The following is a 27,047-nucleotide window of genomic DNA, read 5'->3' as shown; positions in this document are numbered from 1 at the left end:
ATATTTGACCACCCTGACAGTTAGGAATTTTTTCCTAATGTCCAATCTAAACCTCCCCTGCTGCACTTTAAGCCCATTACTCCTTGTCCTGTCCTCAGAAACCAAGAGGAACAAATTTTCGCCTTCCTCCTTGTGACACCCTTTTAGATATTTGAAAACCGCTATCATGTCCCCCCTTAATCTTCTTTTTTCCAAACTAAACAAGCCCAGTTCATGAAGCCTGGCTTCATAGGTCATGTTCTCTAAACCTTTCATCATTCTTGTCGCTCTTCTCTGTACCCTTTCCAATTTCTCCACATCTTTCTTGAAATGTGGCGCCCAGAACTGGACACAGTACTCCAGCTGAGGCCTAACTAGTGCAGAGTAGAGCGGCAGAATGACTTCACGAGTTTTGCTTACAACACACCTGTTGATACAACCTAGAATCATATTTGCTTTTTTTGCAACAGCATCACACTGTTGGCTCATATTCAACTTGTGGTCCACTATGACCCCTAGATCCCTTTCCGCCATGCTCCTTCCTAGACAGTCGCTTCCCATCTTGTATGTATGGAACTGATTGTTCCTTCCTAAGTGGAGCACTTTGCATTTCTCTTTATTAAACCTCATCCTGTTTACCTCTGACCATTTCTCTAACTTGCTAAGGTCATTTTGAATTATGTCCCTATCCTCCAAAGAAGTTGCAACCCCACCCAGTTTGGTATCATCTGCAAACTTAATAAGCGTACTCTCTATCCCAATATCTACATCATTGATGAAGATATTGAACAGTACGGGTCCCAAAACAGACCCTTGAGGAACTCCACTTGTTATCCCTTTCCAGCAGGATTTAGAACCGTTAACAACAACTCTCTGACTACGGTTATCCAGCCAATTATGCACCCACCTTATCGTGGCCCTATCTAAGTTATATTTGCCTAGTTTATCAATAAGAATATCATGCGAGACCGTATCAAATGCCTTACTAATGTCTAGGTATATGACATCCACCGCTTCTCCCTTATCCACAAGGCTCGTTATCTTATCAAAGAAAGCTATCAGATTAGTTTGGCATGACTTGTTCTTCACAAACCCATGCTGGCTATTCCCTATCACTTTATTATCTTCCAAGTGTTTGCATATGATTTCCTTAATTACCTGCTCCATTATCTTCCCTGGGACAGACGTTAAACTGACCGGTCTGTAGTTTCCTGGGTTGTTCTTATTCCCCTTTTTATAGATGGGCACAATATTTGCCCTTTTCCAGTCTTCTGGAATCTCCCCTGTCTGCCATGATTTTTCAAAGATCATAGCTAAAGGCTCAGATACCTCCTCTATCAGCTCCTTGAGTATCCTGGAATGCATTTCATCAGGACCTGGTGACTTGCTGACATCTAACTTTCCTAAGTGATTTTTAATTTGTTCTTTGTGTATCATATCTTCTAAACTTACCCTCTTTCTGCTTGTATTCACTACATTAGGCACACCTCCAGACTTCTCGGTGAAGACCGAAACAAAGAAGTCATTGAGCATATCTGCCATTTCCAAGTTTCCTGTTACTGCTTCTCCCTCCTCACTAAGCAGTGGGCCTACCCTGTCCTTGGTCTTCCTCTTGCTTTTAATGTATTTATAAAAGGTCTTCTTGTTTCCCTTTATGCCTGTAGCTAGTTTGATCTCATTTTGTGCCTTTGCCTTTCTAATCTTGCCCCTGCATTCCCGTGTTGCTTGCCTATATTCCTCCTTTGTTAGTTGTCCTAGTTTCCATTTTTTATAGGACTCCTTTTTTATTTTGAGATCATGCAAGATCTCCTTGTTAAGCCAAGCTGGTCTTTTGCCATATTTTCTATCTTTCCTACACAGCGGAATTGTTTGCTTTTGGGCCCTTAACAACGTCCCTTTGAAATACTTCCAACTCTCCTCAGTTGTTTTTCCCTTCAGTCTTGCTTCCCATGGGACCTTACCTACAAGTTCTCTGAGCTTATCAAAATCTGCCTTCCTGAAATCCATAACCTCAATTGTGCTGGTCTCCCTTTTACCTTTCCTTAAGATCATGAACTCTATTATTTCGTGATCACTGTCCCCTATGCTGTCTTCCACTTTCAAGTTCTCAACTAGTTCCTCCCTATTTGTTAAAACCAAATCCAGAACAGCTTCTCCTCTGGTAGCTTTTTCGACCTTCTGAAACAGAAAGTTGTCTCCAATGCAGTCCAGAAACTTATTGGATAGCCTGTGCCTTGCTGTGTTAGTTTCCCAACATATGTCTGGATAGTTGAAGTCCCCCATCACCACCAAATCTTGGGCTTTGGATAGTTTTGTTAATTGTTTAAAAAAGGCCTCATCCACCTCTTCCACCTGGCTAGGTGGCCTGTAGTAGACTCCTAGCATGATATCACCCTCGTTTTTTACCCCTTTTAGCTTAACCCAGAGACTCTCTACACAGCTATCTCCTACGTTCATCTCCACTTCAGTCCAAGTGTGTACATTTTTAATATACAAGGCAACCCCTCCTCCCTTTTTTCCCTGTCTGTCCTTCCTGAGCAAGCCGTACCCTTCCATACCAATATTCCAATCCTGCGTCCCATCCCACCAGGTTTCTGTAATACCAATGATATCATAGTTGTATTTATTGGTTAGCAATTCCAGTTCTTCCTGCTTATTACCCATACTTCTCGCATTTGTATATAGGCATCTAAGATACTGATTTGATCTTGCCTCCCTGTTGTGCCCTGACCCTCCTTTCTCCTTGCCATTATAGGCCGTAGTCCCCCCCATTTCCAACCCATCTCCCAGTCCCGCACATTCAGCACTTACCTGTGGGCTTTGCTCACCTGCCCCCGACAAACCTAGTTTAAAGCCCTCCTCACAAGGTTAGCCAGTCTGTGTCCAAACAAGGCCTTCCCGCTCCTGGAAAGGTGAACTCCATCTCCACCAAGCAGTCCTTCCTGGAAGAGCACCCCGTGATCAAGGAAGCCGAATCCCTCCTGGTGACACCATCGTCGCAGCCAGGCATTCACCTCCAGGATGCACCTCTCTCTGCCCGGGCCCCTACCTTTGACAGGAAGGATAGAAGAAAATACCACCTGCGCTCCAAACTCCTTCACCCGTACTCCCAAAGCCCTGTAGTCGCACTTGATCCGCTCAGTGTCACACCTGGCAGTATCATTTGTGCCCACGTGGATGAGTAGCATGGGGTAGTAGTCAGAGGGCCGGATAATCCTCGACAATGCCTCCGTAACATCTCGGATACGGGCCCCTGGCAGACAGCATACCTCTCGAGATGAGCTGTCAGGGCGACAGATGGGTGCCTCCGTTCCCCTCAGAAGAGAGTCTCCAACCACCACTACCCTACGTTTCCTCCTCGCAGTGGTGGCAGGAGACTGCTCAACCTTGATGGTGCAAGGCCTGGTCTCCTCCACTGTGGGGGGTGACTCCTTGTCTCCTGCTGAAAGTAAAGTGTAAGGGTTATGTAACAACACAGTGGGAGGGTTAGGAGCAGGGGTGGAACACTGCCTGCTGCCGGAAGTAACCAGCTGCCAGTGCTCACCCTGTACCACTGCCTCCTCCATAAGTGGCTGGTCAACAGTCCCACATCCTAGGACAGTGACCTCCGTGGACTCCACAGGAATACTGTCCAGGAATTCCTCATGGCTTCGAATGCTCCTCAGCCTGGCCACCTCCTCCTGTAGCTCTCCCACCTGCTGCCTGAGAGATTCCACCAGCAGGCACCTTTCACAACGGTTGTCTCCCCCAGCCTGGAGATCACTCAGTGGGAATTGCAAGCCACAAATACTGCAAGACCACACCAGGACCTGGGTAGAGGCATCCATGCTCAGGTTCTCTGTCTGGATACAGGCACAGGTGGAGGAGACAGGAGAAGTACTGGCACAAGCGCTTCGGGTCTTCATCACCATCAGTCACTCCCTCTTCAACTCCCCTGTCTGCAGTCCCCTGTCCGCTTCGCTCCCCTGGTCGCACTGCTCTGGCTTTTTAAAGCCTGCTTGCCTAGGTCAGGCCTGCCCCCTTCTGAGTCACACAGGGGAAGGCTGAGCCTGAGGCTAATCAGAGGCAATCAAGGGAACAATGGCAGGCTCTCAGTCCCAACTGCCACAGAAACTGAAACTGCTAGCACTCACCTGGAATCAGACTCTCAATTCACACTTCAAACTGTAAAATTCAAACAGTCAGGCACAGGCACACATTCACACCACAGCTTGTACTCTCACCGGGTAGCCTCTTCGGCGGTGGGGTCGCTTTGCTCTCCCTCTTCAACTCCCCTGTCTGCAGTCCCCTGTCCGCTTCGCCCTGTCCTTGTTGAATCTCCTCAGATTCCTTTTGGCCCAGTCCTAATCTGTCCAGGTCACTCTGGACCCGATCCCTGCCCTCCAGCGTATCTACCTCTCCCCCTAGCTTAGTGTCACCCGCAAACTCGCTGAGCGTGCAGCCCATCCCCTCCTTCACCAGTAGGAGCTGATCTGAGCGGTAGCGGCTCGTTGCCGGGAGCATTCGCGTCATGGGGAGTGCGTTGGTGATCAGGGTGTGGAATGACATTTGAAACCTTCTCCCCCGCTCACTGGTACTGTAACAGCACCTGACACGTCGATGGCGACCAGGAGTCCTTGATGGTTTGTGTGCAGTGACTTGTCATTCTTGGAGGAGTTCCCGACGGGATGGGCGTTGCCAGCACCCGTCCCCCAAACTCTGCTTGTGTTCCTTAGAGGCCAAGGGGTGACCGGGCCATGCGGCCTCAACGCTCTTCTCAACCCCTGGAAGTCGGGTGACAGGGCAGGCCACAGGGAGGAAGGGCCGCACTGCCTGGCCCATGGTGTCTTTGCTGTGGGGGGGGGGGGGGGAGGGACAGGGGCCGGAGAATAACTATCCAAGGGGTTCCTACTTGTCTCAAGCACCATTAGGCTTCGATGGGGCCTGATACGGAGGCTGTGTGGCCCGGTGGATAAGATACTGGATTGGGAGCTCTTCCTGGCTCTGCTACTAACCTTCGGCGAGTCACTGCCCCTCTCTGTGCGTCTGCCCCCCCCCCCCCCCCCCCCCCCAGCCTGGCTGCCTGGTCTGTTTCAAGTCAGGACTCTCTTGCTTTGTGTTTGTACAGCACCTCGCACACGGGGGCAGTCTTGGTTGGACCTCCAGGCATCCGAGTGAGACAGACAAGAGCATCCCGACACAAGTGACGGCCCGAGGCCCGGTTTTATCAAGGCCCTTTGGAGGGCGGTTGACAGGCCCAGTTGGTCTCTGTGAAGAGACGATGGTTAAACCTGGCCGGGAGCGACCGGGAACACGGAGCCTGACGTCCAGAGGTGCCTGCTGAAGTGAGCAGGCGCTGCAGATGCTCAGCACAGCTGCAACCCGGAGCCTGCATCGTCTGGAGGAGAGGCGCAGGTTTGGGTTTGCCCAGGTCCGAGCGGGCAGGGAGCCACAAGAAGAACCTGCTGCTTCCTGCTGTTGGACGGTTCCTGCACTCAGCGGGGACGCTGGCGGGCTCTTGCCCAAGTCAGAATTAACTGGACTTTGTTTGGTTTTATTTCATTAGTTTGGCAGGTCAGACAGGCCGTCATCTCTCTGTATAGACGGTGCTAGCAAAGCCACAGCCGCCCAGTTCCCTGCGGTGTTTGTCCGCCATAGAGTTGAGATTTTGTCTGTCTGAGTCTGTCTGTCTGTTCAAGAATGCCTCCTAAAAGCAAGCACTAGGATTCGCATTCGGCACGCAGGTTCCTCTTAGCATAACGAGCAAGGTCCGAGTTTGGTTGTGTGAGGGGCGGGGCTGACGTACGGGGATGCATGAAATCATACAGAAAAGAGACAGAATCACCAAGCAGGAGAAAGGGGCTTCCTGGGGGCGTACACCCTCCCCAGCCAGGACTGCCCCAGCCTGGAGCCTCCTACCCCCCCAAGTGCCCTTTAGGAAGTCTGGGGAGGGAGGGCTCCCCTGCCCCCGATTCGCAGAGGACCATTGGTGGCTGTTTTTCATCCGGAAGTGAGGGGCAAGTGCCCAGTTTGCTGCAGTCCTCACTCTGGCTGGGGAGCGCTGGGGCAGACGAACCTGGACCTGCCCCAGCCGGGGGTCATACACCCTCCCCCGGCTGTGCCCGCTGGAGCTGCAGCAGCCATGGAGAGGTGCTTCTCACCGGGCCCCACACTGCTTCAGCTCTCTCTGGGGCAGCCTGAAGACTGCGACCCTCATCCCCCGCCCCACCCCAGAGCAGTGATCTCAGTGAAGAAAAACAAACCTGAGCTAAGGAGCCGAGCCACATGGCTAAACCCTCTAGATGGATACATCTCGCTGTGGTGCCGCCAGGGAGAGCAGTTCTGGGCTTCTGCTCCAGGAGCCAGGGCCACCGCTGAGAAATCGGTTCTCTTGCTGTTCTGTGAGCAGGGGAAGGTTATTTGATGGGATCTCTGCTGGACCAGCCCTTAGCACCACCCAGTCCTGCTGGGATCATCGTGGTGCTCATTGACTGATGGTTTGGGAGCAGGAACAGCGCCATCCTGCCACCGGCGCGGAGGGAAACTCCTGCCTTGCTCGTGTGCTGTTTGAGGGTCACCGTTCCGCCCGCTCGCGTCCCGTTCCTGGGGCTCCAAGGGCGCCCGGCAGTGCCGCTCAGCAGGGATCATGCCGTCAGGCCGAGGGTGCTGCGGCGCCTGGCAGCACAGTCCTAATGAGTTAATATTGCAGAGCGGAGCTTCTGATTATTTCTCGCGATGAATTATTAATAAAGAAAACCCGATGTTCATTTCACTGCGCATTCCAATTAGCGTTGCAATGGAGAACGTGAGGACGTGCCACTGGAATGTAAATCAGGGGACTCCAGCTGCAAGTCGTTTTGCTGGATCCTTTGCTATGCTGGGCACACGTTACTCGGTGAACTTAACGTGCATCAGCAGGGGAGCAGAGGGCAGGGGTGGCCTCCTGAAGGTCAAACCTTCCTTCCTGGTGCAGCTGGAGGGACCAGCTCTCGCTGCGGCACAAACCTTGTCCGGCATCACTTGGACGTCATCCCAGTGGTGGGAATTCGGGCTCCTAGGGACTTGGAATTTGGGTTTCCCCAGCGGGACAAGGGAGTTTTATATTGCACCTTCAAGCCCTCCCCCTTCCCTCTTTTCACCATCCTCCGCTGGCTTTCCTGAGATCATAGACTCACAGAATCCCAGGGAGGGCAGAGCCCTCAGGAGGCATCAAGTCCAGCCCTTGCCCAAAGCAGGACCAACCCCAACTCCATCAGCCCAGCCAGGGCTCTGTCAAGCCGGGACTTACACACCTCTAGGTTCTGTCTTTTGTTTCAGCTACACCAGACTAACATGGCTGCATCTCTGTCACTATCTCCAGGGATGGAGACTCCACCTCCTCCCTAGGGAACCCAGCCCAGCGCTTCCCCACCTCCTAGGGAAATAGTTTGTCCTAGTATCCAACCGAGACCTCCCCACTGCAACTTGAGCCCATTGCTCCTTGTTCTGCCACCTGCCCCCTCTGAGAACAGCCTCTCGCCAGCCTCTGTGGAACCCCCTTCAGGAAGTTGCAGGCTGCATCAAATCCCCCCTCACTCGTCTCTCTTGCTGACTAAACAAGCCCAAAGCCGTGTAGGCCCCTCCCCCACCCCCGGGCACAGGCGCAAGCTCCCACTGAAGAAGCATCATGAAAAATAAAATGGTTCCAGTGTTTTGGTTTTGTGCTGGAAAAAGACCCTGTCTTAGCCTTGTGTTCCGGTAAAAGGCTGCAGCAATTCCCAGTCCTCCCTCCTCGGGGCACGGCCGTGCAAAGCCCTTCCTCCCCAGCCTGCCCCACAAACGCCTCCTCTCCCTTGCTTCCTCGGCCACCAACCCAAGTTGGTCCAATCACAGGTAGAACCTCCCCCACCGGGTCTCCCGAATGCCCGAGGACCAGCCCAGCGACCACTTCGCTGCGTGCACCTTTTCCTCTGGGCACACCGTCCAGAAGAACGTCTCCCTCCTCGCTGGGCCTGGTGGACGAGAGGGGCTTCTCTTAGCAGACTGGGGCTCTGCTGTGCAGATGATCTGGTACCCGGGGAGTTTCTCATGTTCCACTGGATGCAGTTAGCCAAACTGACTGCGCCGTGGGTACAACCCCTGCATCCGGGATAGCACGGAACGGGACAGTATTGAGGGAATTGTTTTCTGGGTTATGAGATGTAAATCGATGAGCACAGGAGCTAGGCGGCGGAAGCACAGCCAAGCAGCACGGAGGGACTTTCCTTGCCCCTTCCTCTGAGGCCTGGCTGCCATTGGAGACGGCGTGTTGCTCTAGCCTGACCCCGCGGCTCCTCATTCTGCGTAGCAATTCCATGTTCCCATGGTCCTTCCCTCTTGCTGCATCACCCTGGGGTCAGCCCCATGTGTGGCGAGGGTGGGGCAGAGGGGTTCGCAGTGTGGAAGGGGGCTCAGGACTGGGGCAGAGGGTTGGAGTCTGGCTGGGGATGCAGGGTGGGGCACAGTGCTGGATTGTGGGGGTGGGCGAGGGCATGGGCTCCGGGGTGGGGCTGAGGATGAGTGTGGGGCCAGGTCTCCAGGGTGGCCTAGTGGCTCAGTCCCAGAGTTAGCTGGTGGCAAAGGGGGCATAGGCCCCAGACCTAGGCTTTCCAGTCTCTTTTCTAAGTCTGGTTCTTACGTTTGGGGCGTGGCCCCGAGAGTCCAATTTCTCCCTCCTCAGAGACGGTTCCTTGTCGGGTCTCCCGCTTTGGAACAAAGGGAGGGGTTGGAGGCTGAGCCAGTAGACGGCTCTGGCTCAGCTCCTGTCTCCTCACTGGTCAGCCCCGGACTGCGCCAGGCTCCTCTCTTTTATCCTCCCTCCAGGCCTGGCATTGGCTGCAGGTAAAACGGGGCGGGGCTAGTTGGGCAAAAAGGCCTTGTTTAACCCCTGCACTGCCAGGCCCTCCTCTCACTCCCTCACAGAGGGGTTTGGGATACAGGCTGCCTGGGCCTATGGCAGGGAGCAAGGACTCCCCCAGCCCCTTCTCCTGGCAGCAGCAGCACCTGGGTGGGATGGGGGGAGAGGTGCCTCTCCCTGCCACGGGTCTGTGTAGCCCTTCCCGTGTGGCCACACGCCCGGCGGGCCCTTCGCACTCTGTGCCGTCGTAGCACAAGTAACTGGTGCAGCCTCTGATGGCTGAGCTCACCACAGTCTCCTCTGCGTTGTTTGGGGCCTGCGAGCCAGCCGAGCCTGTGGAACCGCTTCACTGCCATTCGCCAGCGGCCTGGCCCAAGGGACGGTGCTAGCCCCTGGGCCGGAGGCAGCGCTGCCCGGACAGGCAGCGGCAGTTGCTCATGAGAGAGGCAGGCCCTGGGGGCGACAGGCCTGGCACACCGCGTGTCTGTGCGGTTTGGCTCCCGAGAGCGCGTGGCACGCTGGGACCTGCAGTCTGCGGGGTCACTGGCTGCATTAACCCCCCTGCTTTGGCCATGCTCAGTGCACAGGGCTTCCAGCCCAAAAGGGGTCTCGGCGGCTTGGGCCGTGGGCTGGCTGGTGGTGCTGCACCGTGCGGCTCCCAGCAAGCCCCCAGCCCAGAGCCCCCCCCCCCCCACTGAACAGCATCGAGTTCTTACGGATGGGGGGCTCTGCAGGCTGTCCCTGCCCCAAGCGCCGCCCCAGGGCTCCCATTGGCCAGGACCACAGCCAATAGGAGCTGAGGGGGCAGTGCCTGCGGATGGGGCAGCGTGCAGAGCTGCCTGGCCGTGCTTTGCATAGTAGCCAGCGGCGGGGGGGCTTCTGCGAGCTGCTTGAGGTAGGTGCCACCCAGAGCCTGCACCCCTGACCCCTCCTGAGCAGGGGTCCCTGTAAGCGGGGCGTGTGCACAGCCACTCCTGAGAGAGTCAGATGCTGCCCAGCTGGCTAGCCGAGCACCCGCAGCCAGGTTTTATTTCAGCTGGTGGTGCACAGTTGCACCGGCCTCGTGCATGTAACAAACTTTATTCCACTCATAGCTGGAGAAGATTAGAGGGATCATTGGTCCCGAGCCCTGATATCCTGCCCCTGTCCCAGCCCCGATGCCTCCCCACCCTCCGAACCCCTCGGTCCCAGTCTGGAGTGCCCTCCTGCACCCAAATCCCACCTCCCCAGGCCCACCCCAGAGCCCGCACACACCAAGCCCCTCCCTCAGCCCAGAGCCCCCTCCTGCAGCCCCAATCCCTCATCTCAGCCCCACATCAGAGCCTGCGCCCCTGCCAGAGCCCTCGCCGCCCCCAGCCCAGAGCCCCTCCCCACACTCTGAACCCGAACCCCAGCCTGTACCTCGCCCCACACCCAGCCCTCTGCCTCGTCCCAGAGCCCCCTCCCATTCGCTAAATGCCTCAGCTCCACCCCAAGCCTGGAGCCCCTTCCTGCACCACAACCCCCTGGCCCTACCTCAGAGCCCACCCCCCCTGGAGCCTTCGCCCCCTCCCGCATCCCAAACCCCTGCTTCAACCTGGAGCCCTCACTCGCACCCCGAGGGCCTCATTTCTGACCTGCACCCTCTACCAGAGCATTCACCCCCCCACACACCCCTCACCCCCTGAGTCAGTCCCATGCGAATAGATCGTGGGCTGTCCCGAGAGTACAGACGACAGAACAAAATTCCCGGAGAAGAGACGTCCCTTCCATAGGGTGGTTCAGGGCAGGCACTCGGGCCCCTGCTTTGGGGGCCCCGCCGCAGCTGCCCCAACAGTCCTATGAATGGGACAGTCCCCCATACTGAGATTTGCTCCAGCCTCATCCACAGAGCCCAAGGCGGCCTGGGGGACGGGTCCCGTAGTGGGGGTTGGACTCCTACTCGTTCACCGCAGAGCAGCCCCGCTCACAAGAGGGAGGGAAGAGGTGGGGTGGGGGTGGGACATGGGCAGAGCAGGGGCAGGGTGCTGGTTATCCCAGAGCCTGCTTCCCTCCCCCCTCGCGCCAGGACAGCGTCCAGCCCCTGAATGTCCCCCGCCGCCACCTACTCCGGGGTGGGCAATAATTTTTTGCTGGGGGCCACTTTGGAAATTTTTGAAGTGGCCCTGGGCATGGAGTGGAAGGGGCGGGGCATGGAGTGGAAGGGGCGGGGTATTGAGCAGAAGGGGCGGGGTATTGAGCAGAAGGGGCGTGGCCAAGATATTTCTGGGTTCCCCACCCCCAGACAATGATTGGTCTGGGGGTGAGGGAGTGCCTTTGACCCCACCCCATGTCCCCCAAGGTGCCCATACCTCTGGTGTGGGAGGAGACTTCCCTCGCTCCCCTGCCCCTAGGTCACTTAGGCCTGGGGGCGGGGCAGTGCGCGAAGCCTCCTCCACTCCCCGGGTATGGTTACACTACAGCGCTAATTCAAACTAACTTAGTTCGAATTAGTTAATTCGAACTAAGCTAATTCAAACTAGCACAGCTAGACTTAAAAACTAGTTCGAATTAGCGTTTTGCTAATTCGAACTAGCGCGTCCACACAGAGTGGACCCTGAAGCGGGGTTAAGGATGGCCGGAAGCAGTGCCGGCAGGGCATCAGATGAGGACTTAGAGCGTGGAGCTGCTGTCTCAGGCTAGCCGAGGGCTGTGCTTAAAGGGTCCCGACCCCCACCCTGGACAGACAGTTCTCAGGGGGTTTCCTGCTTGCAAACCAGTCCTGGGTTGGAGTGCCCTGAGTGCCCACACTCGGCACATCACAGCACTCGGCCATCAGCCCGAATACACTTGCCGCAGGCCCATCTGGGGAGAGGGGTCAATCGGGGGGCTGCAGGAGAGTTTCCACCCCGAGGAGCCCGCAGAGCCACCCCAGTCCTCCCCATTGGGGGCTCGTACCCCATTCCTCCCTCACCACCTTCCACTTACTCCTCCCTAGCCCCCCTTCCTGATGTACAAAATAAAGGACACGTGTGGTCAAAAATAGAATCTCTCTTTATTGAACAAAACTGGGTGAGACTGGGAAAAGGAGCTGGGAGAGGGGAAGAGAGAGGCTGGGAGAGGGGAGGGCAACTACAATGATGAGGGGTTTGAAACAGGTCCCATATGAAGAGAGGATAAAGAGACTGGGACTTTTCAGCTTCGAAAAGAGGAGACGGAGGGGGGGATATGATAGAGGTCTATAAAAGCATGAGTGGTGTGGAGAGGGTGCATACAGAAAAGTTCTTCATTAGTTCCCATAATAGAAGGACTAGAGGACACCAGATGAAATGAATGGGTAGCAGGCTTCAAACGAATAACAGAAAGTTCTTCTTCACAAAGCAAATAGTCAACCTGTGGAACTCCTTGCTGCAGGAGGCTGTGAAGGCTAGAACTAGAACAGAGTTTACAGAGAAGTGAGATAAAGTCATGGAGGTTGGGTCCATGGAGTGGTATTAGCCAGGGGGTAGGAGTGGTGTCCCTGGCCTCTGTTTGTGGAAGGCTGGAGATGGATGGCACGAGACAAATGGCTTGGTCACTGTCTTCGGCCCATCCTCTCCAGGGTCCCTAGTGTTGGCCGCTGTCGGCATACAGGCTACTGGGCTAGATGGACCTTTGGTCTGACCCAGTACGGCCATTGTAAGCTCAGGGCTCAGGGTCAGGGGTCTCACTGGACCACCCTGATTTTCATGCAAACCTGCTCCTGGGTGGCCAGGCTGGCAGCTCTCCTGCCCTAGATGGCCACTTCCCTGTGCCTAGTGCGGAGGTCGTGGACGAGGTCCACGATGTCTGCACTAGACCAGGCAGGCGCCCGGGAGCCGCCAGCCTGGTCCCGGGAAGAGAGGGAGGGCTGGGTGGCAGCAGGTGGCTGGCTCGAGCCGTGCCAGGTGCAGGGTCTGCTGGCTGGGTACTGGCATGCTTGCACCTGGCACAGGGGTCCAGGACCGGGAGGGGGGCAGTAGAGTTTCCCTGGTGTTGGCCAGAGTGGCCACCAGGGAAAGCTGGGGAGGGCTAGCCTCCCACTAGTTCAAAATAAGCGGCTACACAGCCCTTAATTCGAACTAGCAAGTTCGAACTAGGCTTAGTCCTCGTAAAGTGAGGTTTACCTAGTTCGAACTAAGCGCTCCGCTAGTTCGAATTAAGTTCGAACTAGCGGAGCGCTAGTGTAGCGCCTATGAAAGTTAGTTCGAACTAACGTCTGTTCCCCCCCGCGCCTTGGAGCCCTGCCCTCAGAGCGCCCGCGAGGTGCTTCCTTCCTCCATCCCTTGTCAGCGTTTGTCTTTCCAAAGCGCCCTGTGGCCGTCGCCTTCCAGCAGCAAGAGCGCCAGATTGGATCCGCTGCCGCACGGGCAGAATGGCGAGGCATGGTATCAGCCGACGCTCAGGGGTGTGTGTGTGTGTGTGTGTGTGTGTGTGTGTGTGTGTGTGTGTGTGTGTTTCCGAGAAAAGGTTTAACGTCCGTGTCTTTACTGCTAGGACCGGGGTCCCGTCGCAGAGGGTAGCCAGCAGGCCAACAGACACCCCTTTATAGGAAGAGCTTATTATACCTCAGATTTTAGCTGCTAGGATGCAAAAATCCCTTCGCAGCGGGCAGCCTTGGAAAGACTGAGAGGTGCCCCAACGGACCTGTCACCTGGGAGTGACACAGATCCAAACGCCTAAGCTCTTCCTATACCTGTCCCTTATGACCGGCTGAAGTTCTTTTAAATTGTGCTTGGTTCTGTTACAGCAACTGAAGGAGTCAGGTTAAAAACTTAAACAGTTACAGGTTTATTAAAAAGACTTATAAAAGCATATGGTTACAATGGCTATTGCTCTCTTTCTTAACTGTTAGTAAATACAGATTTTAAAAATAGTTACAAAGAAAATAAAGATAGAAAATAGAAATAATGGTACCAAGGACAGCTTAATCTTTAAAGAGCTCTAAGTCTAAGTGTACACTTAAGACAAAGGACCACATCCAGGTACAATTTTTACCCCTTTCTGTGCCTCTCGACTCCAGCGTGTCAGGCCAGCGCCGGTCTCTCGATTCCTAGGAAAGACAAATACGAGGTGGGCGTCCCCGTAGAACCTCGGGAGATCAAACACCAAACCCGACCAGCAGATAGATGGTAGATTGACGCTCAGAGTAAATGTGCTGCTGGACCCATCTTTATACCCCTGGGGGCCCGTATCCTCTTTCTTATCTTAAGATGCCAAATTGTACTAGTCCGTTTTGTGGCGCCAGTTCTTACAAGCAAGTTTCAAGTTAATTTACACTTGCAAGAGAGAGAACTAAATTGTGAGTACTAGGCATTTTTTTACTGGGTGAGAGATTCCTCCCCCCGCGGACGGCTGTGTGTTCGTATCAATATGGGTTTCAGTCAAGGGCACTCCTCGGCAGCCTCTTGGTCAGCAATTGGCGTATCTCTGTTTACAGCCATTCACGGTCACACAGCCTGGGCCTTCTGCTCTGTGTGCCCTGCATGCTCCAGGCAAGCAAAAAATGGATGTTACAGGGGGGTTCCTGTCTGGCTACACAGGGCCGGCCCGTGTCTCTCTCGCTTCCGTCGGATTCGGTGTGTGTGCGTCAGGGCGGCATGTGCTGTTAATCTTGTGCAGCGCCGGGATGTGTCAGGTTTGCAGCTCGGTCAACAACGGGGCCGTGCTGGAGGGGGCGCTGGAAAGCAAGGCGGCATGTTCCCTTCCCGTGCAGTGCATGCTGAGCCGTCCGTTAGCTCCAGGGCTCCCTCTAAGCGATGGGGCAGCTCCCAGGGGGTTAATCGGCCCCGCCTGGTCAGAGCCAGCAGGTAGCTGAGTGACTGGGTGGGGCTGATTGCTCCCTGGCAAGCCATGCTGCCGCGTAGCTTAGAGGGAACCCTGCTCCGCTCCCTTGTTGAAATCAAGTGTTCCAGAGAACCCGAGACATGTGGGTCTGGAAGGGACCTGGAGAGCTCTTCTAGTCCAGGCCCCTGCTCTCTTGACGTGACCTGCTGGAAACCTTTCAGTAACAGGACTGTAAACTGGGAACGGCGCAGGGGAGGCAGCGCAGCAGGAAAACGACCTTTAGCAGCCACAGAGCTAAACGATGAACTCCTGAACCGGCTGCTCCGATCGAACCTGGGTCTGCTCTCCTTTACCTCTGTGTAAATCTGGAGTCAATTTCAAAGCGGTCTGGGTGCCTGAGCTGGCCTATGCACTTGTACGTACAGAGGGCCGTGTTTTAAACATGGCACAAACCTACACACAGCCCCAGGACTGGCGCCACCCGGTGAAGACGAAAGCGCTGCACTTGTATTCCCATTGCGTCTGGGAGCTGCGCTGTTCTAGACCTTCTGTTGGCTAGTCTGTCCTCGGCTGGGTCACCTCTCGCCGCAAACAGGGACCAGACTGGCTTCCTTCCGCCCCAGTTCCTTCACTCAGGCTGTCTGTCACTTACACAACTGGCTGCTGCGTTCATTGCGCACAGTTGTGCCACGAGACCGCGTCTGGGAAATGACGCTACGAGAACGACCTGCGTCGTGTGTTGCTGTGGGACCGATCTCTGCCGGCCCGGGGAGACGCTCCACGGTTGGAAGTGTTTCTCTCAAGTGTGGGATTCCAAAGAAGTGAAAATGACCGCCTGTGACGGCTGGCTTCCCCATTTCCCATTCTAAGTAAATGAGACGCCAGTCCCGTGAGCGTGCCAGATTCCCGGGCGGGTAAATAGACAGTTTTTATTGATGTGCACTCTTGGGAAGGTGCAACTCCGTGAAGAGGAGCAGCTGGGTGTGATGGGAAGGAAGCAATAAACTCTCACCGCCTCCTGGTCTTGTGTCCTCGCAACCAAATGGGACAGCGTGGCTGCAATGGCAATGCCGAAGCCCCATGCAGGGCCCGGGACAGAGGCCATATTTCTCCAGGGGAAGAAGAGCTTTAACAATGTGCATAAATAGGCCCCTTTGTGTTTTGAGTTGTGCATTGGGGCCCATCAACCTCAAGCCGCCAGCCTGATAAACAAGGCGGCTGGTCCTGCATCATGTTTGTGTCTGTGCCTTTTCATTATGGAGCGGTGCCCTATGGGCCGGGGGCGTAAAGCAATTAAGAGACGCTTTGTAGCGACCGCTCTGAGCTGCCTTAGCGTTTAACGTGGGGCGGGAGGAAGGACTGCACGAGCTTTCCCTCCCCTGGCTCCTGCCAGCCGCTAGCACCCAGCTCTCTTCGGCCTGAGGACTCCCAAGAGGAGGATCTCGCGCGCTCTCTGCTGGGGGCCAGGGCTAAAGGCTTTCCTTAGGGAACGGAGCGGAGTTTCTCCTTTCCATTTTTAGTTCCTGTGGCTGGGCATGGGCCGGAGGCTGGCCCGGTGCCATTCAGGGCAATGCTGCGGAAACCCTTTGGCCTGTCACGCTCCCGAGAAGATGGAGCAGCGCGGGGCTGCCCAGGGGAGCAGGGAGGGCGCTGGGCTGTGTTTGACGGAGTCGGAGCACTTTGCTGGTTGGTGCCCACGGGAATGAGCGTGAAGGCACGCGTGCAGGTACCGTTCACTGGGGCGGGGAGTCGTTCTAGGCGGGTCTGGCTGGACTGCCCATTAGGTTACTCGGCACCTCCCAGAATCAGACCTTATCTTCAGTCGCTTCTAACTTTGCCGCGCTTGAATTGTTTGGGCTGTTTCCATGCTGTGTGTCTGCCTCGGGCTGGGTTGTTGGGTTTGGTTTTGTGAATTTCAGTCAAAACAATTCAGCTGCTTCTGAGAACAAACTACGGGGAGAATGTTCTTTGGGATGTTTCGAAAAGCTCTCCCGCCAACGTGTGTGCGTGTATACGCGTGTGCGCACACATGTACACACACCCACGTGCTTCGGGGCCTATACAACAAAGGGGGGGAGGTAGGTGCCTTAGAATGCGATCCCTAAATTAGGGATGTTAAATCTCAGTTAATTGAATAGTCGAGTAACCTCGTGACGTCTTATTGGTTAGTCGACTATTCTGTAGTCCCCGGGGTAGGGCTGGCAGCCAGTGCGCTCTGGCCCCTCTCCCGAGGAGTCCCCCTGCCACTCCACACGGGGGGCCAGGCAGGAGCTGGTCCATGAGGGGAGCCAGTTTAAAAACGAGCTCCCCTCGCGGACCGGCTGCCTGTCGCCCAGTGCTGCTGCCTCTGGTCCAGGGGCAGCAGGCCCTGTCTGGGGGCAGCGGGCGGGCGGAGTGGGGGGGAGTGCGCGTAATCTGTAGCATTAACCTGTAAGTGTTTGCTTATCGGATAATCGGTTAATCGAAGCACTATTACATCCCTACCCCAAATCCTGCCCACTAGCCCGGGAGCTGCCAGGCCTGAGGACAGCGATGGCCAACCTAGGCTAGTAAGTGGGCCACATGAGTGCCCATCTGTCATCTCAGGGGGCTCCAAGATTGTCCTACCCCAGAGGGTCCCCCGGGAGGGGGGCTGTGCTGATTGAGCTGTGGCAGCGCTGGGATTGGACGCCGAGGGAGTCAGTCAATGCCGGGTGCAGTCAGCACGCACCTCCCTGCCCAGGCCCTTGTTTCTGTGCGTGTCACTTCAGCCACATTGGTAGGAAGGAAGCCACGTGGATGGAAACCTGCAGAATTTGGCAACTTCGCCCGTGGACAGCAGCAAACACGTTGTCCCGTGGGCCGCACGTAGACGCCTGATGGGCCGCGGTTGCCCACCACTGCCATAGGAGATGGAAGGGGGTGCTAAGCCCTGTCCCCCCGGTAAATAGGTGCCTGTCCCTGCCAGATCCACTAATCAGAACCTGCCCAGGGCTGCCCTACGGCGCTGCTTGCCGGTTCGAATTCGTCCCCGCCTTGTTTCAGCTGGTGCTGATGCTCCTTATAAGCTTTTAGCCTAAAAGACGTGCCTGGCTGGTGGGCAATCCAGGCTCAGTCCCCCCCCAGCCTGAGGTGCGGCAGGAAATTGACGAGGGGTCTCCTACCGCAGGAACATGCTGTTGTGCTGAGTTGTGTGATGGGCTGAGGTGGGGCTCCCTTTGCCGCGCCACTGAGGGGGGGATTGAACCTGGGTCTCCCGCATCCCAGGCAAGTGCTCTGACAGCGGCTGGATGCTGGATGGGAGCTGCTAGGCTCGGCCGCTCAGAGGCTGCCGGACTATCTCCTGCATGGGACTCTGGCGCCTGAAGGTCTGCGTTTTGCCTGGTCCTGAATTGCTTTGGGCTTAGGCAGGAGGTAAGTGTCCAGGTATGTCAAGGGAGGCGGCCATGCACATGCCCCAGGATCTAAACCATAGGCACCGTGAGCGTTTTACAGGGGCACGTTGGGGTGCAAGGAAGTTAGGGGCTTACGGGATTAGGCGGCAGCTACGTGGGAGTTTTGTGGGTCGTGGTGGTGCCATGCGGAGGGACGTAAGCTCCTAACTCTGGGGTTTAGGTGCCTGAGTTGCTTTGTGGATTGCAGCCAGAGAGGCTGAAGGTCCAAAGTGTGCGCAAGGCTGGGTGCCTGTTTTGAGATGTCTGGGGACGAGGGATGTTAAATGTAGATTAATTGGCATCGACTATTGGACTAATTGATAAGGGGGCCTCTGCCTTTGAAATGTAGTAACAGCTCCAGGGACTGACTTTAATGTCTGGCTCCTGGGCTGGGCCCATTGCTCTTGCCACGGTGATGGGCTACAGCCATCTGCCTTCTGGGAACACCTTTGTTTCTGTGCAGATGGAATGTGTGAGAAACAATTGTGATGGGGAGTCGGGCGCTTAGAACGTGGCGCAAAACTTCAGAGCTCCTCCAGCTCAGAGCATGTGGCTTCTCACATCTCCGGCTGAGGTGAATAAAAGGGTTGAGTCTAATGCAGAAAGAGCTGGGGACAGAGACACAGAAAAGTCCTGTGGGGGGAAATTCTAGAACTAACGTAACTTAGGAAGCGTGGGTTGAGGTTTGTATTTGGGAGGACCTACATTTGGATGTTCTCTTGAGTGTGTATGTGGGGAGGGAAGCCGCCACCTCCTTATACCAGCGTATGTGTCCCTGAGAGGCAGAAATTGGGAACTTTTGGAGCCCTAACTCACAGTAGGGATGTAATCGGATTAACCGAGAAGCCTGGGCACGCAGGCTCCCGCCCTGCTCCCGGGGACCCAGCTGCCACCCTTGCTGCTGGTTCTATCAGAGTCCGCAGCGCGGGAGTGGCTGCCGGCTCTCTGGGAACAAGGCGGGAGCCGAGAGCCAGTATGCACTGGCTCTCTGGGAGAGGGGCAGCAGGCAGGAGCCGTCATGCACCAGCTCTTGGGGAGCCGGCTGCTGCCCCATGCGACTGCCTCTAATACAGAGGTAGCAGCTTGGAGCCGCAGCTGGCTCCTTTGGAGCAGGGTGGGCAGGCGGGAGCCGGAACTGGCTTAAAAGCTGTCTCCCAGTGCACATCATCTGCCGGGGAGCTGGCGGCCGCCCCGCTCTGCAGATGCGTGTGACTGCGGAAATAGTCCTGGTTACCCAGTTACCTGCTTTTTCACTTTCTTAACCCCCTGTGTGCAAATTCCCAGGCAAATGGTTTTTAGCCTTTTCCTGACCCTCCTCCCTCCCCGCCCTTCCCTTTCTGACAATGGCTTATGTGTTCTCTGCCTCGCACAGGACGTCGTCCCTGCGCTGGAACACCGGCACCAAGGAGCGCATGCTGATCAAGGTGACGGACCGGGAACCCAGCTTCCTCGTGCACCAGGGCAACGGCTACTCCACCGACAACCAGCAAGGGACCCGCTCCCGGCGGCCGTCGGGCGGCCAGCAGTCCCCCAACCTGCAGACCTTTGCCTCTGACTCGGACAACTCCGTCTTCTTCCCCGAGAGGAAGCAGTCTCCCTTCTTGAAAAGGGCCGACCACATGGGCAGCTGCTCCCCGCTGCTCGGCCGGGGGGACTCCTTCTGCTCCCCGCTCCAGGCTCAGCACCGGAAGCACTCGAACGAGTCCCAGCCGTCCTCTCCACGCTATGCCTACGAGCCCCCCTTGTACGAGGAGCCCCCCATGGAGTACCAGGCCCCCATCTATGACGAGCCCCCCGTGGACATGCAGTACGAAGCCAGCGGGAACTACAAGGCGGGCTCCCCCCAGAAATCGCCCATCCGGAAACCCCACCCCTTCCTGCAGTCGCCCAAGCAGGGCCCCAACTCTCCCTACCAGCAGCTGGTGCTGACCAAACAGAAATGCCCCGAGAGGTTCATGAGCCTGGAGTACAGCCCCGCCGGCAAGGAGTACGTCAGGCAGTTGGTTTACGTGGAGCAGTCCGGTTCCAGCCCCAAGCTGAAAACAGGCCTGCGACACAAATACTCCCCCAACCCCATCGGGGGCTCCTACTCCCTGCAGCACAGCCCCTGCCTGGCGAGGGATCAGCGCCTGGAGATCAAGTCTGGGGACTACAGCAGCATGGAAGGGGCTGACTTCCGGCACAGCCAGTCGGGGAGCCAGGCCTCCCAGGGGGAAGACTCCATGTCTTGGTCCAGCCAGCAGGACACCATGTCTTCTACAGGGTACTCGCCTAGCACTCGGAAGAGGAAAAGCAGGAAGCCCTCCCTGTCCCATGACCCCACTGCCTCCTCGACGGACGGCTCGGGGGACCGGGAGGCGCTCGGCGAGCAGCTGATGGCGGAGGAGAGGCCCCCGGCCGGCACGAACCGGCCCCAGATGAACCGCACAGAAAGCAGATCCGTGGAGGCTGAGGCCATGCGGGGCTTCCAAGAACCCTTCCTGGCCCAGGCCCGGCTGGCGTGGGAGGCGCAGCAGGCCCACTACCACATGAAGCAGCGGAGCAGCTGGGATTCCCAGAAGGATGGCTCGGGCTACGAGAGCGATGGCGCCCTGCCTTTACCCATGCCTGGCCCCGTGGTGCGGGCCTTCAGTGAGGATGAGGCCCTGGCTCAGCAGGACGGCAAGCACTGGAAGAGGAATACCTTTGAGAAGCTGGGCTTCCCCCAGATCCTGCTGGAGAAGAGTGTGTCCGTGCAGACCAACCTGGCTTCTCCAGAGCCCTACCTGCATCCATCTCAGGTAATACGCCCGGCAGGGCAGGGCAGGGTTCGGCGGCCTGATCTCAGGGGCCCGTCCCCGCGGTGACATTGCTTCCTGGCACGGCACCTGCTCTGTGAGGTACGCTGCCCCCCGCTCACGGTGCAGCCCTCACCGTGGCGTTATAGCCCCATGGGGTCCTCAGGGTTCCCGCCTGAATCACAGCCTTTGCGGGGCCGGCCAGTGCACGTGGGCGCAGCGCTGCACGGGTCTCTGGGAAAGGCGCACGACTCTGGCTAAGTCATGACCTAGTGTCGGACCCAGGAGGTCCTCTGGATCCCGTGCAGGGCTGTGCCTCAGAGTAGCCTGTCCCGGGGCTGGCGTATAGTGTCTGTAGCCCGCTCGGACTCTAGCGGGGACCCCCCGACAATCCCATGCATCAGTAGCGGCTGCCATGGGAATTACTGACCGAGACGGTCGGTGGTTCTGCCTGGTGCTCAGCTCTGCATTATGTCCTGCCAGCAAAGGCCTCTGGCTGGATTCGCCATTTCTCCTTTCCTGCACCATTCCCAGCCCTGCTGTCACTGGGCTAACAGGAGGGCATGAGCAGCTGTCAGCTCCAGCTGCTCCAGCAGGCGTGGGGACGATGGGTTAAGTGGGAATAAGATGCCTTGGCTGCCTCTTAGCAGCTGCTAGCAGGCCGCTGTGGCATTGGCCTTCCCAGCTTCCTTGGAATTTCCAGAGCCGACTCCTTCCTGTTCTCTCGGGGCAGAGAAGCCCCCCAGCGCAGAGATCTTCTCCATCGCCAGGAAGGCAAAGCCTCGGGCTCTTAACTGGCCACGGGGCTGATCTGCTCCCACTGAGACCCTTGGAAAAGTGGCCACTGACCTCACTGGGCGGAGGGTCTAGCAGGAAGAAACTGCTCCTGAGACACTCCAGGCCGGTGGTTTTCCAAGAGCAGTCCACGGACCACCAGTGGGCCATGGCCGCCTCACTGGTCCGTGGTGGGTGCTCACCCTCTTCCTTCCCCATGCAGCGGGGGGCCTGCGTTGCTGCTGCTGCCTTGTGCTTGGCGTAAAGCCGAGAGGCTGCAGCACCAGCTCCGGCCAGCAGGCGGGGAGGTGAAGAAAGCAAACTCCACCCCCCTTGGCCACGGAGCCACACGCGGAGGAGCGCTGCTGCCACGGGAAGAGCAGCGCCACCCTCGGTTGGTCCCACTGGGCAGGCGGCAGGTTGGGCTGCGCGGGCCTCGGCTGGGTGCGCAAGCGACTGGCGCCGCCCCCTTCCCTGGTGGCATGTTGGGCTGCACCGTGCCCAGCCGTGGTGAGAGGAGGTGATGCTGAGACTAAGGACCCTGCACACACAGGAGGCAGGTGGGGGCTTGGGGCCCTTTGGGGCTTTGTGCCGATGGGGACTCAGTCTGGGGGGAGGGGCCGAGCCGCTGCCATGGAGGGGACCCCTGTGGGACCCCCTCCCCTGCAGGACTGGACACCCCAGGGTCACCTACCCGCCCACCCCCACCTTGCGCCACGCCCAGCCTCCCTGACCCCTGCCCTGCCATTTCCATGAGCCCCCCCAGCCACCTTGACCTCAGCTCTATTCCCAGGGGCGCCCTGCCCCCCATCTCCCATAACCCCCTCAGCCACTCTGCTGCCCAGCGTTAGCCCCAGCCACTCCCTGCCGCTGGCCAGACACCTTACCCAAGCCTGCTTCTGCACCCTCCCTCCTGGCCAGACTCTGCACCCTCTCTGCACCCCCACCTCCCTCCCCGATCCTGCCCCCCATCCCCATTGCACTCACTGGCCACTCTGTCCCACACACTGAACTCCTCACTTTTCTTCCCACCGCAGAGCCTAAGGGGATCCATAAAATCCACTAACTCCAGAACCTCGGAAAAGCAAATCTGGCCTATGGGAAGCCCTGAACCTCAATCCTTCCTGTCCCTTCCCTTCCCTTCACCCCATGGGGGCTGGCGCACCAGAGGAGCGAGGTGTCTCGGTTGGGGACCACATCAGTGAGGGTTGCGGGTTTTGGGAGGAGGGTTTTTGCTTCTCACCTGTGAGGTCCCTCTCTGATTTTTCTGTGGGTCAGTTGGAAAGTTCCCACCCCTGCCATAAACAAAGAAAACATTGAAACCTTTTGTGTTCGACATAAACTAATATTTTACCTTATTGAAAATGAAGTTTGAGAAACTAACATGAGAAAGTTAAAATGCTTCATCTGTGTAATCATTTCAATTAAACCCGGCTCCCCCGCTGCAGCACTAGGAAAATGGCTTGGGTGTAATTACGTCATTAACAGCGAGTTTCTGTTAGCGACGGGTGGTCCGCGGAAAGGTTTGCATGGAGCCAGGTGGTCCCCAGGCCAGAACGTTTGAAAACCGCTGCGCTAGACCAGTCTGTGAAAGGCTGCGCTAGCGATGAGTAAAGGGAAACTATAAAGCGTTTCAAACCGGAGACCCGGATTCTTTGGTCGGTGGGACTAATGCACTTATTAAGGGTGTCAAATTGCGGTTATCTGGCTAGTCGTGCAGTCAATACAATTGTATCAACTACGCAATTAGTCGATATGGGACCGCTCTGCAGAGCCACAACGGGGGTAGCTCCGGGAGCCGGCTGGCCCAGGACTGAGCAGTCCCAGCTCGTGCTGGCTCCGGGAGCCACCCACGCTGCAGCCCTGCATGTTAAATGTAGTAAGAGCCACCGGGCGCAGAGGCGCAGCGTCCCGGACCAGCGCAAGCCAGGACTGCTTGATCCCAGCTCGCACTGAGTCCAGCAGCCCCTGTTCGCGGTGGCCAGCCTGGGGGTTCTCTGGCTATGGTCTGTACAACGCCCAGCCGAGAGGGGGCCGTCGGATCGGGGGATACGTTTAAAAGAATCCGTCAACATGATCTGATCTGTGGAGAAAATCTGAAAAACAACCCCTGCTGGAAACGTGGGCTTCATTTTAGCCGGTGTGTATTTCCAGGCTGGTTTCAGAACGGTTCAAAGATTCCTGCCGGAGCATTTCTGCAGTTCGGAAAACCCGTTCGTTGGCCCACCACGGTCGACACTGCTCTTTGGAGCTGGAAGCAGCCCAGCTGGGTTCCACTTTGTGCCCGCACACAGGCTTGTTGTCGGCTGCTGAGAGGGCTGGGCGGGTGCCAGCGATCTGTCTGTGAAAAAAGAAGCCCATTAAAGCGTTCTCTTGTGAGAGAAGAGAGGCTGGGTCTGAATAAAGGCCTGGGTCTTGCAAGGAGACCGAAAAGAAATGATCAGTCATGGCTTGGAGCCCTGGACAGCATCTCTTTGCGGGTCACTGCTGCAAGGAAGAATTCTGGGCGCGTGCTCCTTTTATTGCTTCTTGATCCATAATGAGGGTCCCGAACGGTGTTTTCAGGAGCTGTGGTTTCTGCTTGTTTTTTAGCGTAGAAACGTGGCGCCAGCTTCCTGAAAGAACTCAGCCCAACCGGTGCCTTGGAAACCCCTAACAACGGAGGGGACCAGGCTCTCCAAAGAGTTCCGCTTTCGTTTAGATCTGCCGGTCAGCTGGGCAGGGGTCAGCCAGCTCCCAGTGCTCTGAGGGGGAAAGGTGAGCACGGAGCATCTTCTCTCCCTTGTCTTTCCTGGCAGAGTCCCTGGATTGCTAGAGCTAGAGAACCAAGAGGATGTTGGCAGTGCCACCCGAGGGAAGCCTGAGCCATTGCAGGTTCCAGGGAACTAAGGCTCACGTAGGCGCTTAGGCCAGCTTCCAGATAATTCCTTTGTGGGACAGTCACAGTATAGTCCAGCTCGTTCAAACTTGCTTGGGTTTTTGTCCGAGTTAAACATGGCATTCAAAGTAAATATTTTTTGTTAAAAGATTCGACCTCCTGCCCCTTCAATTCAGAGCTGGGGGAGACCTCCAATGCAACCGGAAGGACTAGATTTTATAAGCTCTCTTCCAGCCCTCTTTCAGCATCTTGTAGATGCAGGAAAGAGCACACGCTCATCTCTCTGTCTGCAGGCCACCTTCCAGCCCAAGAACCCATAAGTGTTAATGTAGAGCTAGTGCCCAAGGTGCCCCCATGGCTAGCCAAAGAATTAAAATAGCCCCAGCTACTGAAGAGTGACAGTTGTCAGCATAAGGACACCTTCAGACAAGTGTGCCAAGAAAGTACAATGTAGAATTTCCATGGGGGATACAGACAGGGTGAAATGATTTTCTGGTCGCATGTCCAGCACTAGGACACAGAATATTGTACTGTCCTCAGAGTCGCTAGACTGATCCCTCAGTGTCTGTTCCACCAAGGCATGAGATAAAGGACTTTTCATTTCTGTGACTCCCATCTTGCTCCATTTTCCAAAGGGTTTATCCTTCAGCTACCTGGGCTTGTATCTCCAGGTATGGGACTTGTTTGTTTGTGCCCATGTGGTTTGAGATCATGGACCATTACAAACTGTCACTGGTTCTTCATTTGACAGTCCTCATTCGCTTTCACAGGGGCCATGTAAATAGCACTGCTGCTGGTCCAGGATTGATGGGTAAGACCAGGACCGATATAACCTTCATTCCCTGAAGCTACTGTGTGTCTGCAGCAAAATGAGATATGCCTCAAAGCAATTGATCCAAAGGCCTCCACTCCCCACCGGCTGAGCCGATGATAAATGCCAGCGACGAAAGTGAATCTGTCCAGAGTTTGGAGAGAAACGTGCAGCCGTGGTTTTGGAGGTGAAGCCTCATTTCCAAACTGCTTCCTTACCCATGGGGAGTGCCCAGCCTGGGGTCACAGCCACGGATGTACGTAGGCCCATGCAGTTGCCCCCACGTGAAGATGCGTATTGATGTGCTAGAGGCACCTTATAAGGTGGAAAAAGTGGCTGCCTACTGCTTAGGTCACGACTTACGTGGGACCTCTTGAGTGACTGGATCTTTCAGCAGTTCTCAGATTTGTTAGCACAGAGAGACTTAGATCATAGCATGTCTTCATCCACAGGCACCCACCTGCTCAGATAACCTGCCTTTCTTCAGCCTGCATCCTGCATGTTTGCCATTCAAATCATCTGGCCCCCCAGGTAATTTCCCAGACGGCCAGCCCCCAGGAGACATCCCGTTAAGAGGTCAGGTGGAGGGAGTGCCTTGGAAGGGGCCACCACCAATGAGTAAGGGGCAGGTTCATATGAGGAAGGCGATGGAAAGACGCTGACTCTGCCTCTTCGGGTGCTCTTGCTGTCGAGCGTCATGGAGCCAGGATTCCGGTGGCATCAGCTGGCCAAAGCTTTTGCAGCTTAACGTGTGTGGATGGGCTTCTTGCGGAGCTGTTTCCTCTCTTTATAACTAGACCACTCTCAGGTGGCCTGAGAGGAGGTCACCCTGCCCCTTCTGTCTCCTTATTTCTTTGCCTGCCCCCTCTCTCCCCCCCGACCAAAGTGCTAGGATCATGCATGAAATATGGTACCGTGTCCTTAACGAGACACTCCCCTTGCCCCATCCATGCGTGGCTCTCGCTTTCGTTTCTGATCGTGCCAGCTCTACTGCTCACCCCACCAATCCCTTGCCGCCTCTCAAAGACAGACAACAAAACGATCGGTAGCTTTCCCCTGAGATGCAGCTCTCCAGCGGGAACCCTACATTCCGCTAGGGAATCGGGAAGCAAAGAACGAGCTGAGATGAATATTCTGGGTCAGAAGTGTTCTGGTTAAAGGGCTCGGTGCACCTCTGGCCCGTCTCCCAGAGCCCTCTTGGGTGTCAGCCCTCGTGCCTTTTCCTCTCTGGGGTGCAATTCTCCCACCAGCAGACCAGATGCATGGCCACCGCACCGAGTGTGGTTCATGTTACCCACAGGTCCCACTGTCGTCGGCACCTGCCATTCTTCCCTTCTGGAGCATGTGACCCGTGGTGACTATAGTGATCCCACAGTCTCCTAGCACCAGAGAAGTGGTTAATCTTACCAGTGGGAACACGGCATGGAGGGGAAAAGATTTGAGAACAGCAAGCCACCGATACCTTTGTGCATCACCCTATTGTCTCCTCCTTGCCTAAATACTCCTCAGCGACCACCTCCCTGGGGAGGGACTAGGCATCCTTTCTCTAGGCAGGGCTCTTATCCGTTCCAGGGCTGTTCACCCTACTCGTCAACAGAGAGACAAACAAATCCGTTCTGTGTAACTCAGCTGGTGCCGCTTGCTCCACTCATCTGAAGTGGGTTGTGCCCATGAGAGTGCACGATACTGTCTATACTCTGCTAGCCTCTTGGTGCTACAGGACCACTCGGTTTTTAAAGTTTTTTTTAAGTCACAGACGAACACGGCTGCCCCTCTGAGCCTTTTCAACAAATGTCTG

The 27,047-nt window shown here is 56.3% G+C and overlaps 1 protein-coding gene across 7 annotated transcripts in view; it reads left to right on the top strand.

The window, feature by feature from the left end:
• ARHGAP39 (Rho GTPase activating protein 39) overlaps positions 1-27,047 on the top strand; it is a 344,304-nt gene that overhangs the window by 212,114 nt on the left and 105,143 nt on the right. For all 7 annotated transcript variants that reach the window (XR_012901161.1, XM_075919971.1, XM_075919969.1 and 4 more), the window contains one exon: positions 19,382-20,789. Coding sequence is in view for 6 of the 7 variants with exons in the window: in XM_075919971.1 (XP_075776086.1) it covers positions 19,382-20,789 (1,408 nt within the window). In the remaining variant the exon portion in view is untranslated. The remainder of the gene's footprint in view (positions 1-19,381; positions 20,790-27,047) is intronic.

The sequence above is a fragment of the Pelodiscus sinensis genome, chromosome 2 (genome assembly GCF_049634645.1).
Source record: "Pelodiscus sinensis isolate JC-2024 chromosome 2, ASM4963464v1, whole genome shotgun sequence".
NCBI lineage: Eukaryota > Metazoa > Chordata > Testudines > Trionychidae > Pelodiscus > Pelodiscus sinensis.
The sequence above is the reverse complement of the archived record's forward strand: the minus strand, read 5'-3'. Positions and strand labels throughout refer to the sequence as shown.